At 51.0% G+C, this 15,601-nt stretch overlaps 1 protein-coding gene across 1 annotated transcript; it reads left to right on the top strand.

Annotated features, from left to right (window-relative positions):
- Positions 1-13,893, top strand: MAS1 (MAS1 proto-oncogene, G protein-coupled receptor). Its single transcript, XM_029058071.2, has 3 exons — positions 1-368; positions 1,370-1,815; positions 12,333-13,893. Exon 3 carries the CDS (start codon positions 12,394-12,396, stop codon positions 13,381-13,383), a length of 990 nt encoding a protein of 329 aa, XP_028913904.1. The 5' UTR covers positions 1-368; positions 1,370-1,815; positions 12,333-12,393; the 3' UTR covers positions 13,384-13,893.
- Positions 13,894-15,601: the final 1,708 nt, after the last annotated feature.

The following is a 15,601-nucleotide window of genomic DNA, read 5'->3' as shown; positions in this document are numbered from 1 at the left end:
CCAAAGCAGGGAATGGCAAATGCTAGGCCGGGAACTTGGGGTGTTTTTTTTTTTTTTTTTCTTTCTCTCCTCATCCATCTCTGTGACACATCTCCCTCACTTGGGATTCTCTCTTTCCCTTCCCCTTTCTCTGTACTATTTTCGCTTCCCCTTGCTCTGCGTTATTTTCCCTCATCCATGCTCCTCATTTCCCAGGGAGGGGATGCTTTTTCTGGCCTCTCTTTCCCAGGATCTGTTCTTCACGCCTCCCTAGAGGTAGCCCGGGGACCCGAGGTGTTCGGCGTGGCTTCGAGTTTTGGGCCTCTCTTTCTCTGACCTGGCAAGGGCTCCAGAGGCTTCACCTCGTCCTCGGACGGAATCCAAAGCAGGTAAGGAGAACAGGTGGTCCCGGGGTCTGTTACACCGTGCTTGCCGACCTGACTCTTCTTTAGAAGGACCTGGATTCTGATCCTGACTTCTCCACTTGTCTGCTGTGTGACCTTGGCCAGGTCACTTCATTTCTCTGGGTCTCAGTTGCCTCATCTGTAAAATGGGGATTGAGATGGCGAGCCCCATGTTGGGACAGGGACTGTGTCCAGTCTGATTTGCTTGTAACCACCCCAGTGTGTCGGACAGAGCCTGGCACGTAGTAAGCACTTAACAAATACCACAATTAGAACTCCTGGATTTTTGGAAGGCCTCCGATTGCCTTCCAGGTTTTGGGCATTTGGTGTGCTTGTGTGTGTGTGTGTGTGTGTGAAGCCTCTATTTTCGGGCCTCTCTCTTCTTCGGAAGGAGTGAACGGCAGGTGTGGAAATGCCACCACGACAGGTTTGGCTCCCGTTTCATTGTTTGCTTTTGTCTTGCAACTTCCGAAAACGGATCGGGGAAGAGGTGATGAGCGGTTTCCGCAATCGCTCCTTCGGGAACGTCGGAGCGTCTCCCTCACCCGAGCAGGGTCGTTCCCGGGGGGCTCATTCGCTCTTCACCCCGATTATTGGCCTCGTCCTTGGGGATGGGAGGGTCCGGGAGAAATAAATATATGCAGAGTGAGGAGGAGACCGGATGGGTTTCCTTTTATGGTCTTCGACAACATGCGGACGGAAAAGCGGTCCCCGATACCGTCCCGCCGGCTCCCGGGGCACTTTGGGTTGGGTCTGGCTGCTGGTGGAAAGGGAGGAAATTTGTATTTCAGGAAAGAAATTCCACCTTTTTTTTTTGTGCAGGTGGAAATCTGAGGGCTGACAGCACTCCCACGTTCCCCAGAGAAACTCTCCAGACCGGAGCAAGTGGGAAGTGCTGTAGGTGCCCTGAAAAGGTCCACTGACCCCGCGCTCACCGAACGGGTCTCTTGCTTCCTTTTTCACATCCTCTCCTCCTTATCCCATAGGTGGGCTGGGCACGCGACCCCAGCGCCTTCAAACGCCACATCCGTCCAGCAAGCCACCCCCAGGTCGGCGAGCGAGCGGCCGTTCTCCGCCACGGTCGGCCGGAGCCTTCTAGGGGGTTTTCGGGGCGGCCCGCCGCCCCCCTCTCCAGATCGCTGCCCTGCTCCCGCTGCGGTTCACCGGGAAGTTTTCCAGTTGGATGTGTCAGCGCGTCACGCCGTTTGAAGCACAGCTTCTCCCGATAAGCGTGGGACCATCTGCTCGGCGCATCGCGAACGTTTTCCGCGGAGAACCGAGGTTCCAGCCTCCCTCCGGGGAGCCGGGTGGGGCTGGAGGGGAGAGGGGCCGGCAGATGGGCGGAGGGTCCGTCGCCTGCGGCCGGTTGACCCACGATGGCGGAAGGTCTTCTCCTTTCTTCTCTGACGCCCTTCCTGGGAGAGATACACCCGTAAGTTGAGCTTTGTTTTGCCAGGATCCTTCCCTCTTCGGCAAAGACGTGTCTTCCCCCACCTTGGAAACTTCTTCTGTGGCGGGCCCTTCCTCTTGGCCTTGTGTTCCACGTTCGATGTCGGGTGTGTGTGTGCGCCGTCCGTCCCACGATCCGTCTTGCCCTCTGGGCGAGTATTCGTTTCCCAAGTGTCACCAACGACCGCTTCCGGTCACTGCTTGGCTCTCTGTCCATATCTGTGACCTTGGGGAAGCAGCACGGCCTAGTGGATTGGGCCCGGGCCCGGAAATCAGAGGATCTGGGTTCTAATCCCTCTACCCGTGTGCTGTGTGACCTTGGGCAAGTCACTTCACTTCTCTGTACCTCGGTTCCCTCTTCTGCAAAATGGGGATTCCATCTCTGTTCTCTGTCCTAGTGAGATTGTAAGCCCCATGTGGGAGCTGATGATCCCGTATCTACTCCGGTGCTTAATGCGGCACTTGTCACGTGGTAAGTGCTTAACAAATGGTAATAATGACGATGGCAGTTGTCAAGCACTTACTCCACGCCAAGCGCTGGGCTAGCTACAAAGTAATCAGGTCGGGCACAATCCCTGTCCCACTTGGGGCTCCCAGTCTTAATCCCCATTTTACCGATGAGGTAACTGAGGCCCAGAGAAGTGAAGTGACTTGCCCAAGGTCACCCAGCAGACAAGTGGCAGAGCCGGGATGAGAACCCATGACCTTCTGACCCCCAGGCCCGTGCTCTATCCACTAGGCCACGCTGCTGCTCTTTGACCCAGCCGGTGGCTTCTCCACGTTCCACAGGTGGAGCTGAAGGTCTGGAGACGTTATGCTGGGCCAGTTTGGATGAGGCTGGAACCTTTCTCGATGGCTTCCTAAACGCCCCCCTTCCCAGGCAGGTGCTTTGAATGATATGGGGACTGGAGGGAAGGTGGGTTTCAGGGAAAGTTTCCGGATGCAGCAAGTAGTTGGACATGATTGACGACAGTGGCATTTGTGAAGCGCTTCCTATGTGCTGGGATAATAATGGTAATAATAATGTTGGTGTTTGTTAAGCGCTTACTATGCGCAGAGCGCTGTTCTAAGCGCTGGGGTAGACACAGGGGAATCAGCTGGTCCCACGTGGGGCTTAATCCCCACTTTACAGATGAGGGAACTGAGGCCCAGAGAAGTGAAGTGACTTGCCCACAGTCACACAGCTGACAAGTGGCCGAGCCGGGATTCGAACCCATGACCGCTGACTCCAAAGCCCGGGCTCTTGCCACTGAGCCGCGCTGCTTCTGGTTGGGCACAATACCTTTTCCCACATGGGGCTCATAGTCCATTTTTCAGATGAGGCAACTGAGGTGCAGAGACGTTAAGTGACTGGCCCAGGGTCACACAGCAGACAAGTGGCAGAGCTGGGATTAGAACCCCATTCTTGCAGATGCCCAGGCCCCTGCTCTGCCCACTAGGCCATGGCTTTGCCCCCAGAGAGGTCAGAGGAGGTGCTGAGCGGAAGAGGCCTCTCAAAGCAGAGCTGAGGAAGACCGGATGCGGATCCTTTCCTCTCATCTAGGCTGTCAGCTCGTTCTGAGCAGGGAACAGGTCTGCTCATTCTGCTCTGTCGTCCTCTCCCAAGCACTCAGTACAGTGCTCTGCACATAGTAAGCGCTTAATCACTACCCCTGATGGATTGAGTCTCCCGACAGGGCGAACCGCCGCCGGAGAGCTGGAGCTGTGGGGGTCCGTCTGCCCTGTTGCCTCCTCACTGCTAGCCAGCGGGACTCTGGCCTCAAGCCACAGACGGGGACTTCATCGGCCCGGAGCCCGGGCAGTTGACCTCACTGACCCTTCCCCCTCTTCCGCCGAACCTGCTTCCATCCCCTAAGAGCAGGAACTAGTCTTCCGATCTGCCTCCTGAGGGTTGTTGGCTTTTTTTTTTAGCAGCGGTGGCCAGTCCGGGGGGGGGCCGTGCTGGAGACTGGATATAAAGACTGAGAGAGCAGCGTAGCAACCTCTCCAAGGACCAGAGGTCAGGCAGTCAGGCGTATTTATTGAGCACTTAGAGTGTGCAGAGCACTGTACTAAGCATTCGGGGGAGTAGAGCAAGACAGTATAACAGGCACGTTCTCTACCCGCAGTGAGGTGGATACAGTCACTTTTGGAACCCTTTAGTTTCATGGGGTTTTACCCAGTGTTCACGTTTTTCTGACGGCTCCATTTGCCGTTTGTTTCTCTTCTCCGACCCATTCAGCAGCTGGTGTCCAAGCTGCCAGGATTCAGGCTTCCACACCTGAAAGAACTGTGTGGGTGTTCGTAAAGTGCTTACTCTGAGCCACACACTGTACTAGGTGCCGGGGTGGATACAATGTCAGCAGGTCCTCCGTGGGACTCAGAGTCTAAGTAGGAAAGGGAACAGGTATTGAATCAGTTGCTTCGTACAGTGCTTTGCACACAGTCGGCACTCTGGAAATACGATCGAATGAATTGAATGAATCCCCATTTTTCAGATGAGGGAACTGAGGCACCAAGAAGTGAAATGACTTGCCCCAGGTCACCCAGCAGATGTGGCGGAGCCAGGATTAGAACCCAGCTCCGGACTCCCAGGCCTGTGGTTTTTCCACCAGACCATGCGGCTTCTCAGTGATGCTTTTAATGAGCATCAGGGTGGCCATCCCTTGCCTGCTTACGGAATCGTTATTGTCGCAAGTAGCGTTCGACGATACGACAGTCGTCGTACAGCTGGGTGTGTCAGGAAGGGTGGTGGAGAGGGCAGGGGTGAGTTGGGGGGACGTAGATAGGGAAGGAAAGGGGATTTTCTGGGGCAGGAATCGTGACGAGAGGGTTAATGGGGGAAGGTGGTTTATTTGGTATTTACTAAGCCCTTACTATGTGCTAAGTACCCAGTTTCATCACCCATAAAATGGAGAATAAAAGAAAATAAAGTCAAGGGCCCTTCAGAAAGCTAAATCCACAGAAATCAATACAATCAGTTTATAGACTGAGCCAGGGACAGGGACTGTGCCCAACCCAATTAACTTGTATTTATCCCCAGCGCTTAGAACAGTGTTTGACAAATAGTAAGCATCTAACTAATACCATTAAAAAATTAATATATTAATAAGAAAAGTAGGGTAGATAGAAGATAACCTCAGCTCTGAGACTGCGAGTGCTTGGCACAGGAGAACTTGGGAGAACCATTTCTTCTGTTGGCCTCCCTAAATCTTTCTGGGGCGATCCCCCTTTCTGGCTTTAAGGAGCAGAATGCGATTGGTCAGAAACTCCTGCACTTGAACCAGAATTTCTGATCAACCCGTCAGAGGAGAGCTCGCTAGGTGGAGAGAACTGTATTAAGCACTTAGAAGAGTACACTCCAATGGAGTTGGTAGAACACCCGTCTTCAAGTAGCTCACAATCTAGTGGGGAAGACAGATAGTAAAATAAATGACAGATAGGGGTAACGGCAGAGTATAAGGATCTGTTCCCAAGTGCCGTGGCGCTGGGGGTGGCGTGAGTATCACAGCGCTTGGAGAGTACAGACCCAGGGGAATAAGCGAGGCAGAGGGAAGGTGAATTGGGATGTGGAGATGAGAGATGGGCCGGGGAAGGCTTTCAGGAAGAGATGTAATTTCAGTAGCATTTTGAAAACGGGGACAGTGGTGGTCTGTTGGATCTGAATAAGGAGGGACTTCCAGGACAGAGGGAGGACGTGGGTCAGAAGTGAGCTGGGGGGAGAGATGAGATTAAAGACAGAGTAAATAAGTTGGTGTTAGAGGAGCAAAGTGTGAGGGCTGGGTATTTTTGCTGCACCGATATCATCGATTTAGCTTGCTGAAAGACTTTTGTTTGGGCAAGCGGCTTTGTTTTCCTTTATTCTCCATTTTAAGAGTGAGGAAATTGAGGTCTTAAAAAGGTTAAATGATTTCCCGCCCCCCTGTGTGGCATCCCTAATATTGTAGAATGGATCAAAACTTCCAGCCCTGAGGCAGAAGACTAATTGTTTCATCTTTGCTCTTTTCTCTGAAGGAAGGGGGGAAGGAACAGTGTGTAGGAAAACTCTTCTTCTTCTTAGGTTTCTGAGGCTGCCTGAGTTTGCCATCCCCCGTCTCTTAACAACACACTAAATAATGCATGGAATCTGTTGATGTCTGAGCACCGCTAACGGCGTTTGACGTGCTAGGAAGTTTGTCTTAAGGGGCCTTGCTCGGTGTCAGTAATTACCAGTGGATGGCTCACCCAGGTAGCAGAGTATTGAGAGTGGAATCTAGTACGGGCCTTTTTGATAAGTCCACGGGCCGGCCTTATTGCCAGCTACTTACTTCCACGGTCTGCTTCCTTCACTCCCGCACACAAGCCGCAGAGCGCGGCTCTCGGAAATCCAGATATCAGGCCGACCTCGTCCACCCCAAGTTCATCCTTGCGTGCTTTAACTCTGCCGGCCAAATGATTTCTCCATCCTTTTTGATACCCATGCCCGTTGCCCTCGCCAGTCGTTCCGGATGTTAAACTCCCTCCTCAAACCTCCTGTGCCCCCATCTCTTGCCCCTAATGATCTGGCCTCCTGCTTTATAAAGAAGATTGAAATTCTTTTGGTGTGACCTCCCTAGAATCTTTCCTGTTTCTCTCCGGTCCCTCCCTCCTCCTGCTCCTTCTTCACCTCTCCCATCTTTCCCAGCAGTATCTCAAGAGGAGATCTCCTGCCCTCTTTCAGAATCCACCCCCTCCACCAGCCCATCCGACCCCATCCCTTCGGACCTTATCAGTACACCTGTCCCCTCCGTTCTTCCATCTCCAACCACCATCTTCAACCGTTGGCTCTCCAGTGGTTTCTTCACCGCTGTTTTCATACATGCCCGTGTCTCCCTTATCCTAAAAACACCTCACCCTTGACCCCACGGCTCCTTCCACTCATCTCCCCATCTCCCTCCTACCCTTCCTCTCCAAACTCCTGGACCAAGTTGTCTACATCCACTGTCTCAAGTTCCTCTTCTGCAATTCTCTCCTTGACCACCTCCCACCAAAGGTAATAATAATCATTGTGGTATCTGCTAAGGGCTTCACAAATGATCTCCTCCCTGAGAAATTCAATGGTTCAACTCCAACCTAATCCTCCTCGTCCCCTCAGCTGCCTTCAGCACTGTCGACCACCTCCTCCTCCTGGAAACATTACCCAACCTCGACTTCACTGACACCGTCCTCTCTAGGTTCTCCTCCTATATCCCTGGCTGCTCATTCTTAGACTCTTCTGTGGCCTCCTCTTCCTCCTCCCACCCCCAGCTGTGGATGTTCCTAAAGGTTCATTTCTGGGTCCCGTTCTATTCTCCATCTCCATCCACTCCCTTGGAGAACTCATTCAAGTTCTCTCCCGTGGCTTCGGCTACCACCTCCATGCTGATGGTTCCCGAATTTACATCTCCAGCCCTGATCTCTCTCCTCCTCTGCAGTCTTGCAGCCCCTCCTGCCTTCAAGACATTTCTATTTGGATGCCCTCCACGTCACCTCCAGCTTAACGTGTTCCGTATAGAACTCTTTATCTTCCCACCCAAACCCTGTCCTCCCCCCGACTTTCCCATCACTGTAGATGGCACCACCATCCTTCCTGTCTCACAAGCTGGTAACCTTGGCGATATCCTACACTCCTCGTTCTCATTCAACCCACATATTCAATCCATCCATGCAGTTCATCCTGCCGGTTCCACCTTCACAACATCATTAAAATCCACCCTTCTCCATCCAAATTGCTACCACGTTAATCCAGTCGTCTATCTTATGCCTCCTTGATTACTGCATTAGCCTCCTTGCCGGCCTCCCAGCCTCCTGTCTCTCCCCACCCCGGTCCATACTTCACTCTCCTACCTAGGTCATTTTTCTACCTGTTCTCCCCACTCCTCAAGAACCTTCCCATAACAATTAGAATAATAATAATAATGTTGGTATTGGTTAAGCGCTTATTATGTGCCGAGCACTGTTCTAAGCGCCGGGGTAGACACAGGGGAATCAGGTTGTCCCACGTGGGGCTCACAGTCTTAATCCCCATTTTACAGATGAGGTCACTGAGGCACAGAGAAATTAAGTGACTTGCCCACAGTCCCATCCACCTCTGCATCAGACAGAAATTCCTAACCATCGATTTTAAAGCACTCGATCACCTTACTCCCTCCTACTTCTCCTTGCTTCTCTCCTACTACGCCACCGCCCACACACTTTGCTCCTTTAATGCCAACCTACTCACCGTACCTCGATCTCATCACAACTCCGGGAATCAGTATTGGGGCTGCGCCAGTGGGAGTGAAGGTTTCTGACCAATCAGTGATATTTCCTGAACATTGTGCTGAGCGCTGTACTGAGTGCTTGGGGGAGTACAGGCATTCTGCGAGGTGGGCGGGTCCAGCGGGCATCCTAAAAATGTGTTGGCTGATGTGGGCACCACAGCCTGTGGCATCTACTAAGACCACGGCATACTGGGTGATGGCACCGGGGCCCAGAATCCACCCTAGCCTCCGCTCGCCATAGCTTTCAGTGGGTTCCGCCTGTTAGGAATCCTTTGTGAGCACATCAGTCTAGTCAATCATATTGATTGAGCGCTTACTATATGCACAGTACTATACTCAGTGCCTGGGAGAGTACAATAAAACATTATATAGACACATTCCCTGCCCACAACGATGTTAGAGTGTAGCGAAGCAGTGTGGCGTAATGGACAGAGCATGGGAGTCGGAAGGTCATGGGTTCTAATTCCGGCTCTGCCACTTGTCTGCTGTGGGTCCTGGGGCAAGTCACTTCACTTCTCTGGGCCTCAGTTACCTCATCTGTAAAAGGGGGATTCAGACTGTGAGCTTCCTGTGGGACAGAGACCGTATCCAACCTGATTAACTTGTATCTATTCCAGGGCTTAGAACAGTGCTCGGCACACAGTAAGAGCTTAACAAGTACTATCGTTGTTATTATATTATTATTGTTGATGTCTAAAGCACATCACAGTAAGCAGCACCATACCTCCTACTTGCTCATTTCCCTCTGTGCCCCAGTGGGAATATGACTGGCAAGGAGAGAGAGTGAGAGTGATATTCTGCCAGACCACCAGCACTGTAATTAATTCCTTTTTTGTGGTTTCTCCGCCCTCAAAACTGTAAGCTCCCTGTGGGCAGGGAACGTGTCTCCTAAACGCGTCAATGGGCAGGGATCGTCTCTATCTGTTGCCGAATTGTACATTCCAAGCGCTTAGTACAGTGCTCTGCACATAGTAAGACTCAAAAAATACTGCTGAATGAATGAATAACTCCTCTGTATTCAACTCTCCCAAACCCTTCAGTGTATTTGACTCTCCCAAACTCCTAGTACAGTGCTCTGCACACAGAAGGCTCTCAGTAAATACTGTTGACGATAATGATGAGAAAGTCTCAGACTAGCCTGTCAGTTTTGCCAGAAGATTCCCTCAGACCATTTCTACTAATTAATCAATGGTATTTATTCGGCACTTCCTGGGTGCAGAGCACTATACAAAGTGCTTGGGAGACTACAGTACAACAGAGCTGATAGGCACTTTCCATGCCCACAACGTGCTTACAGTTTAGAGGGGGTTTCTACCCTTGAAATCCACATTTAAGTGTTAAGTATACAGTAAAGCATACTTCAGATATCCAGTGAAGCTTTTCATAAGAAAAGACCAAATTTTCGGTCCATAATTTTACTTTTCCTGCCCAAGTTTTCCCTTTTAACTCCCGTCAATTCCAGCAGTGTGGCCTGGTGGATAGAGCGCAGGCCTGGGAGTCAGAAGGACCTGGGTTCTAATCGCACGCTGCCACAGGTCTGCTATGTGACCTTGGGCAAGTCGTTGAACTTCCCTTTAACTTTCCCTCATCTGTCAAACGGGGATTAAGACTATACACCCTATGAGAGACTTGGATCGTGTCCTACTTGATTAGCTCTTATCTACCCTAGTGCTTAGTGCAGTCCCTGGCGCATAGTACATGCTTAGCAAATACCGATTTTTTTTTTTTAAAGAAGGGGTTGGAAAAGGGATTGAATGATAATAATGATCATGGTTTTTGTTAAGTGCTTACTGTGTGCCAAGCCCCATTTTAAGTGCTGAGGTACATACGAGATAGCTTGGACACAGTTCAAGTCCCACGTGGGGCTCGCAGACTAAGCAAACGGGCAACTGTGGGGTGTGAGAGATCGGGAAAGAAGCAGATTTCAGACAAAGTCAGGAAACAGGCCTATTGCGGGAACCCCACTGCTGACTTCAGTTAGTCAATCCTATTTATTGAGCGCTTACTGTGTGCAGAGCACTGTTCTAAGTACTTCGGAGAGCTCAAAACAGACCCATTCCCCGCCCACAGTGAGTTTACAGTCTAGAGACTTGGGCTGAGAAATCCGATCAATAATCAAAAGCTGTGAAAATCCCCCCAGGAGAGAAGCTGTACGAGAAATCTTCCCCAGGCCGTTGAAGGTTCACAGTTGAACTATCTCGAGTCGCATCCATCCGTTGCAACTCTAGCAGTGGAAGGGGAAGATCAGGCTCTTCAAGTTTAAGGTTCATGTTTTGTTTAGCATCTGTCAGCAATCTTTCTCTTCCATATTTTCTCTACTGTTCGTCTATATGCACTACCCTGATGTAAATACTCCTTGCTTCTGCTTGCCATATGTTGCCTAGCGAGAGTGTTGCTCGTTGGAAATGGCCACTTCTGCTTGGCTTTTCGGATGTGTGAATTTACAGGAGGATGGAAAGGAGAAGAGTGTTATAGTGGGGAATGGATAGAAGAAAAGGACATCAAATGAAGGATTTGGCTGGCTTTTTTGTCTGGCCCGTCCTCCTGTGTGAAATCAGAGTTGCTCTTTTGAACTGCAGGCCTCTCATCTCTCATCTTGTTTTCACAGTTTGCGACACGTTACCTCCTTATTAAACATGAGGGGCTCTACCAAAGTTTAACCGGCAATTTTAACGTGTACCGCTCAGAACCCCACGAGACGTGATCCAGCACGATCGACCCACTGCATAGACGGGACAGCTGAGGTCAGAGAAATGAATTGATTTGTGAGAGATCAAAGAGATAGGATGAGAGGTTGAGCCTGGTGTTCAAAGATCCCCCACCTCCAGACTCTGTCTTACAACCCTTCACATGAGGAGTCCAGATTGCTGATGCAGCATCGTTTAGTGGACAGAACTTGGGCCTGGGAGGCAGAGGCCCTGGGTTCTAATCCCACCCCGTCAACTGCTTGCTGTGTGGCTTTGGGCAAGTCACCACTTCTCTGGGCCTCAGTTTCCTCAGCTGTGTAAATAGGGATTAAATATCTAGTTTAAAAGAAGCAGGGTTGTCTGGTGGGTAGAGCACGGGCCTGGGAGTCAGAGGGACCTAGGTTCTAATCCCAGCTCTGCCGATTGCTTGCTGTGTGACCTTGGTCAAGTCACTTCACTTCTCTGCGCCTCAATTACCTCATCTGTAAAATGGGGATTAAGAGTGTGAGCCCCACGTGTGACGGGGACCGTGTCCGTCCTAATTAACTTATACCCACCCCAGCGCTTAGAATATTGTTTGACCCGTAGTTAGCACTCAACGAGTACCATTGAAAAGGTACCCAGTAGAATTCCTCATAGCATCCCAGGGAGAGTGGGAAGTTTAAGGCATAGGTGTGTCTACGTGATCCCAGAGATGTGATTGCCTAGCTTCAAACCGTATTCAATCCGCCTATTCAATCCATCACTCAATCCTGTCAGCTTGACCTTCACAACATCACTAAAATCCACCCTTTCCTCTCCATCCACACTGCTATCATGTCAATCCACTCACTTATCCTGTCCCGTCTTGATTACTATATCAGCCTCCTCGCTGACCTCCCGGCTTCCTGTCCCTCCCCACTCCCGTCCATACTTCACTCTGCTGCCCGGATCCTTTTGCTACAAGAGTGTTCGGTCCGTGTTTCCCCACTCCTCAAGAACCTCCAGGAGTTGCCCATCCACCTCCGCGTCAAACAGAAATTCCTGACCATCAGTTTTATAGCGCTCAGTCACCTCCTACCTCACCTCGTTACTCTCCTACTACAGCCCAGCCCTCACGCGTTGCTCCTCTAATGCTAAGCTCCTCACTGTAACTCCATCTCGTCGATCTCACCTCCAACCCCTCGTCCTCATCCCGCCTCTGGCCTGGAAGACCCTCCCTCCTCATATCCGACAGATGATGAATCTCCCCGGCTTCAAAGCCCTCTTTTCCTCTTCTTCAACTCCCTTCTGTGTCGCCCTGACTCCCTTTATTCATCCTCCACCCCGGCCCCCTAGAACTCACATATGTATCTGTAATTTATTTATTTATATTAATGTCTCTCTCCCCCTCTAAGGTTGTAAGCTGTTTGTGGGCGGGGATTGTGCCTGTTTATTGTTCTATTGTAATCCCCCAAGCGCTTGGTTCGGTGCTCTTCACGTGGTAAGCGCTCAGGAAATACAGTTGACCGACCAACTGACTGACTAGCCTCTTCTCGACCCGAGCCCAGCGTTAAGTGCCGCGATGCTAAATCTGCATTTCCCCCTCTGCTCAGGCTCGCTGATCCCATGGACTCCTCAGAACGGACGCCCTAAAAGTCCCACCCTGCGGCCCCCATGGATGCGTCCAACGCGACCTCCCTTTTCACCGAGGAGCCCGCGAACGTCTCCGCCGGCAAAAACGCTTCTGCCGGGAACTTCCACTGGGAGATCCCGATTGTCCATTGGGTGATCATGGGGATCTCTCCCCTGGGCTTCGTGGAAAACGGAATTCTCCTCTGGTTCCTCTGTTTCCGCATGAGGCGGAATCCCTTCACCGTTTACATCACCCACCTGTCCGTGGCCGACATCTCTTTGCTCTTCTGCATCTTCATTCTGTCGGTCGACTACGCCCTGGACTACGAGCTCTCTTCTGGGGACTACTACACGATAGCCACTCTGTCCGTGACTTTTCTGTTCGGGTACAATACGGGTCTCTACCTCCTGACGGCCATTAGCGTGGAACGGTGCCTGTCTGTCCTTTATCCCATCTGGTACCGCTGCCACCGTCCGAAGCATCAGTCGGCTTTCGTCTGCGCCTTGCTGTGGGCGCTTTCCTGCCTGGTGACCACCATGGAATACGTCATGTGCATCGATATCCCCGGCAAGGAGCAACTGAACGACCAGCGGGCGGACTGCCGGGCGGTGATCCTCTTCATCTCCGTCCTCAGCTTCCTGGTCTTCACCCCCCTGATGGTGGTCTCCAGCTTGATCCTGGTGGTCAAGATCCGCCGAAACGCCTGGACTTCCCATTCGTCCAAGCTGTACATCGTCATCATGGTCACCATCGTCGTATTCCTCATCTTCGCCACGCCCATGAGGCTCCTTTACCTTCTGAACTATCAGTACTGGTCCACCACTTTTAAGAACCTGCATCACGTTTCCCTCCTTTTCTCCACCATCAACAGCAGCGCCAATCCTTTCATCTATTTCTTCGTGGGCAGCAGTAGGAAGAAGAGGTTCAAGGAGTCCTTGAAAGTGGTCCTCAACAGAGCGTTTAAAGATGAGGTACAACCGAGGCGCCAGGAGGACGTCTCTAATTCCATCACTATTGAAACTGTAGTGTGACATTCGGCGGTGAAATTTGGAGCGGGAGGCAAGGTTAGTCTGGATCTTGGACTGGTGAGCTCCGTGGCTCGCAAAAGGAACTCGGTACGGCGCTTAGTACCGTGCCCGGCACCCTAGTAAGTGCTTAACGAGCACCATAAAAAAAAAAACCACCACCTCTACATGCATCTTATATATGAAACAGTCGAACTCCTCATGCATGCACACTAGCAAACCCCGGGATGATCCTACTCCGATACCTTATTCTCTGGAACTGCTCTAGTTGTGCTCTGACCCCTTTGGAAACGTTCCTTTTCAGGATGATCTTTTCTTCATTGAGATCCCGTCGGAAGTAACGTGAGGACCTCAGTAAAGGGACTTTGGTTAAGGTTCACCCACCTTTGTGAAAAAGCAATCGGGTTATTTGTTGAATCTTGGTGGCGGGGGGGTGGGGAGCGTCTATTAAATGATGAGGGGTGGAAGGCTCCTATCTCTGTTTTGTGAAAAATAAATAATCTCGTCCTATGGAAAGGATTTTTAGAAATGATTTTTACCTAAAGTAATGCATTACAAATATCTCGGGGGCAAATTCCATCCTCTGAAATCACATGCAGGCCCTGCAGTGTTTAAGCAGTCTGATTAGGAGCTGAAAACAGCGAAGGATTTGAATTGAGGAAATCAGGAAGAAGGTGATGCCGGGGAAAGGGGTAGATTTCCTTGCCTTACCCGTCTCCTGTGAGGAGTCTTGATTTCAAGAAAGGAAAATGTTCTCCTGCCTTTTATCTTCATGTCCCGGATATCTGTGTGGTTCTGCTCGTGAACAGAACCGGAAAGAAAGCTGCTCAGGTGACTGAGCCTCTGGAGGTCTCGCTGTGTGATATGGGCTGTCTTTTGGACCTCAGCTTCCTCCCTTGGAGGAAAGCAGTTGCTGGCAGTTTCACCGAGTTCTCCCTCACCAGTTTGAGAAACCTTCTTGCTGCCATTTCTACCAGGAGCCATTTTGGGTGGTGGCGGACTACAGGGAGAAGGGGATGCAGGGGAACCAGGAGCCCAGCCATCGCTGAGGAGAAATGGGACCGTTTTTCTCCAAAAACAACTGAACTCTTCAGTCAGCTGAGCCTCATGCCATGCCAGCTCCTCCAGTGTCCCTTCTCACCCCCAACATCTCCATTAACTTCTCTGCCGAGATTCGTGATTTTGCCTTTTCCTCTCCCTTGGACTGGGTCTCCCTTTTTTAGTCTCCACACTGTGTGAAATCTGTGTTGGCCCGTAGGCTATCTATTCTGCCTCTCTGCCCTCTCCTTCGCTAAGAACCTCTTGGAAGGCACAGGAGGATTTCATGTCGCTCTTCTGGGAAGTAAAATATTTCACTACAAAAATGAACGCAGTCACATTTATTTGAACTGCATGTTCCTAAGAGATGAGCGTAGGGATGGCGAAATGGCTACTCGTCTCTGCTTCTGGGACCTCCTCCAAACATCTGATCTCCTTTGTCTGTCGAAGAAAAAGAGTTGAGCTCTGGCCGGGAGGAGCCGGGGGCAAGGAATCGGAGCCGGGGGAGGAGGGGAAGCGGGGTTCGGGCCTGTGTACCCCCTCTTTGGGCCCTCCGCCAGCTAAGTGTCGATCCAAGATTCTCTCCAGTGGGTGATGACATCTGACTGAGGGAGAAGGCAGCTTGAGTTCTGAGCCCAGATGGGCTGGGCGATGATGACATTTAAAATGATCCTGTTTTCAGTTGAAAACAGAGCGACTTTGCTGGGGAAATGGAGAATAAATAATGGAGCCCCGGTGTCTATTTCTGACCAGTTGTTCGCTAAGCCTGTATTACAAGAAAGAGAGAAAGAAAGAAAAGCAAGAAAGAGGCTACGATTTTCTTAAGCTCCTCAGTGGATTTTTCCTTGGAGTTCAGACCAGTTCAGAAGGACCTGGGTTCTAATCCCTGCTCTGCCGCTCGTCTGCCCTGTGACCCTGGGAGGGTCGCTTTGCTTCTCTGTGCCTCCGTTCCCTCATCTCTAAAATGGGGACTAAGACGGTGATACTTAGCGTGGTTTAGTAGAAAGTGCACGGGCTTGGGAGTCAGAGGTCTTGGGTTCTAATCCCGGCTCTTCCACTTATCAGCTGTGTGACTTTGGGCAAATCACCGAACTTCTCTGTGCTTCAGTTACCTCATCTGTAAAATGGGGATTAAGACTCCAAACCCCACGTGGGGCAACCTGATTTCCTTGTATCTACTCCAGAG

This window comes from Ornithorhynchus anatinus, chromosome 2, assembly GCF_004115215.2.
Source record: "Ornithorhynchus anatinus isolate Pmale09 chromosome 2, mOrnAna1.pri.v4, whole genome shotgun sequence".
Classification (NCBI taxonomy): domain Eukaryota; kingdom Metazoa; phylum Chordata; class Mammalia; order Monotremata; family Ornithorhynchidae; genus Ornithorhynchus; species Ornithorhynchus anatinus.
Note: the sequence above shows the minus strand (reverse complement) of the source record. Positions and strands in the feature narration are given on the sequence as shown.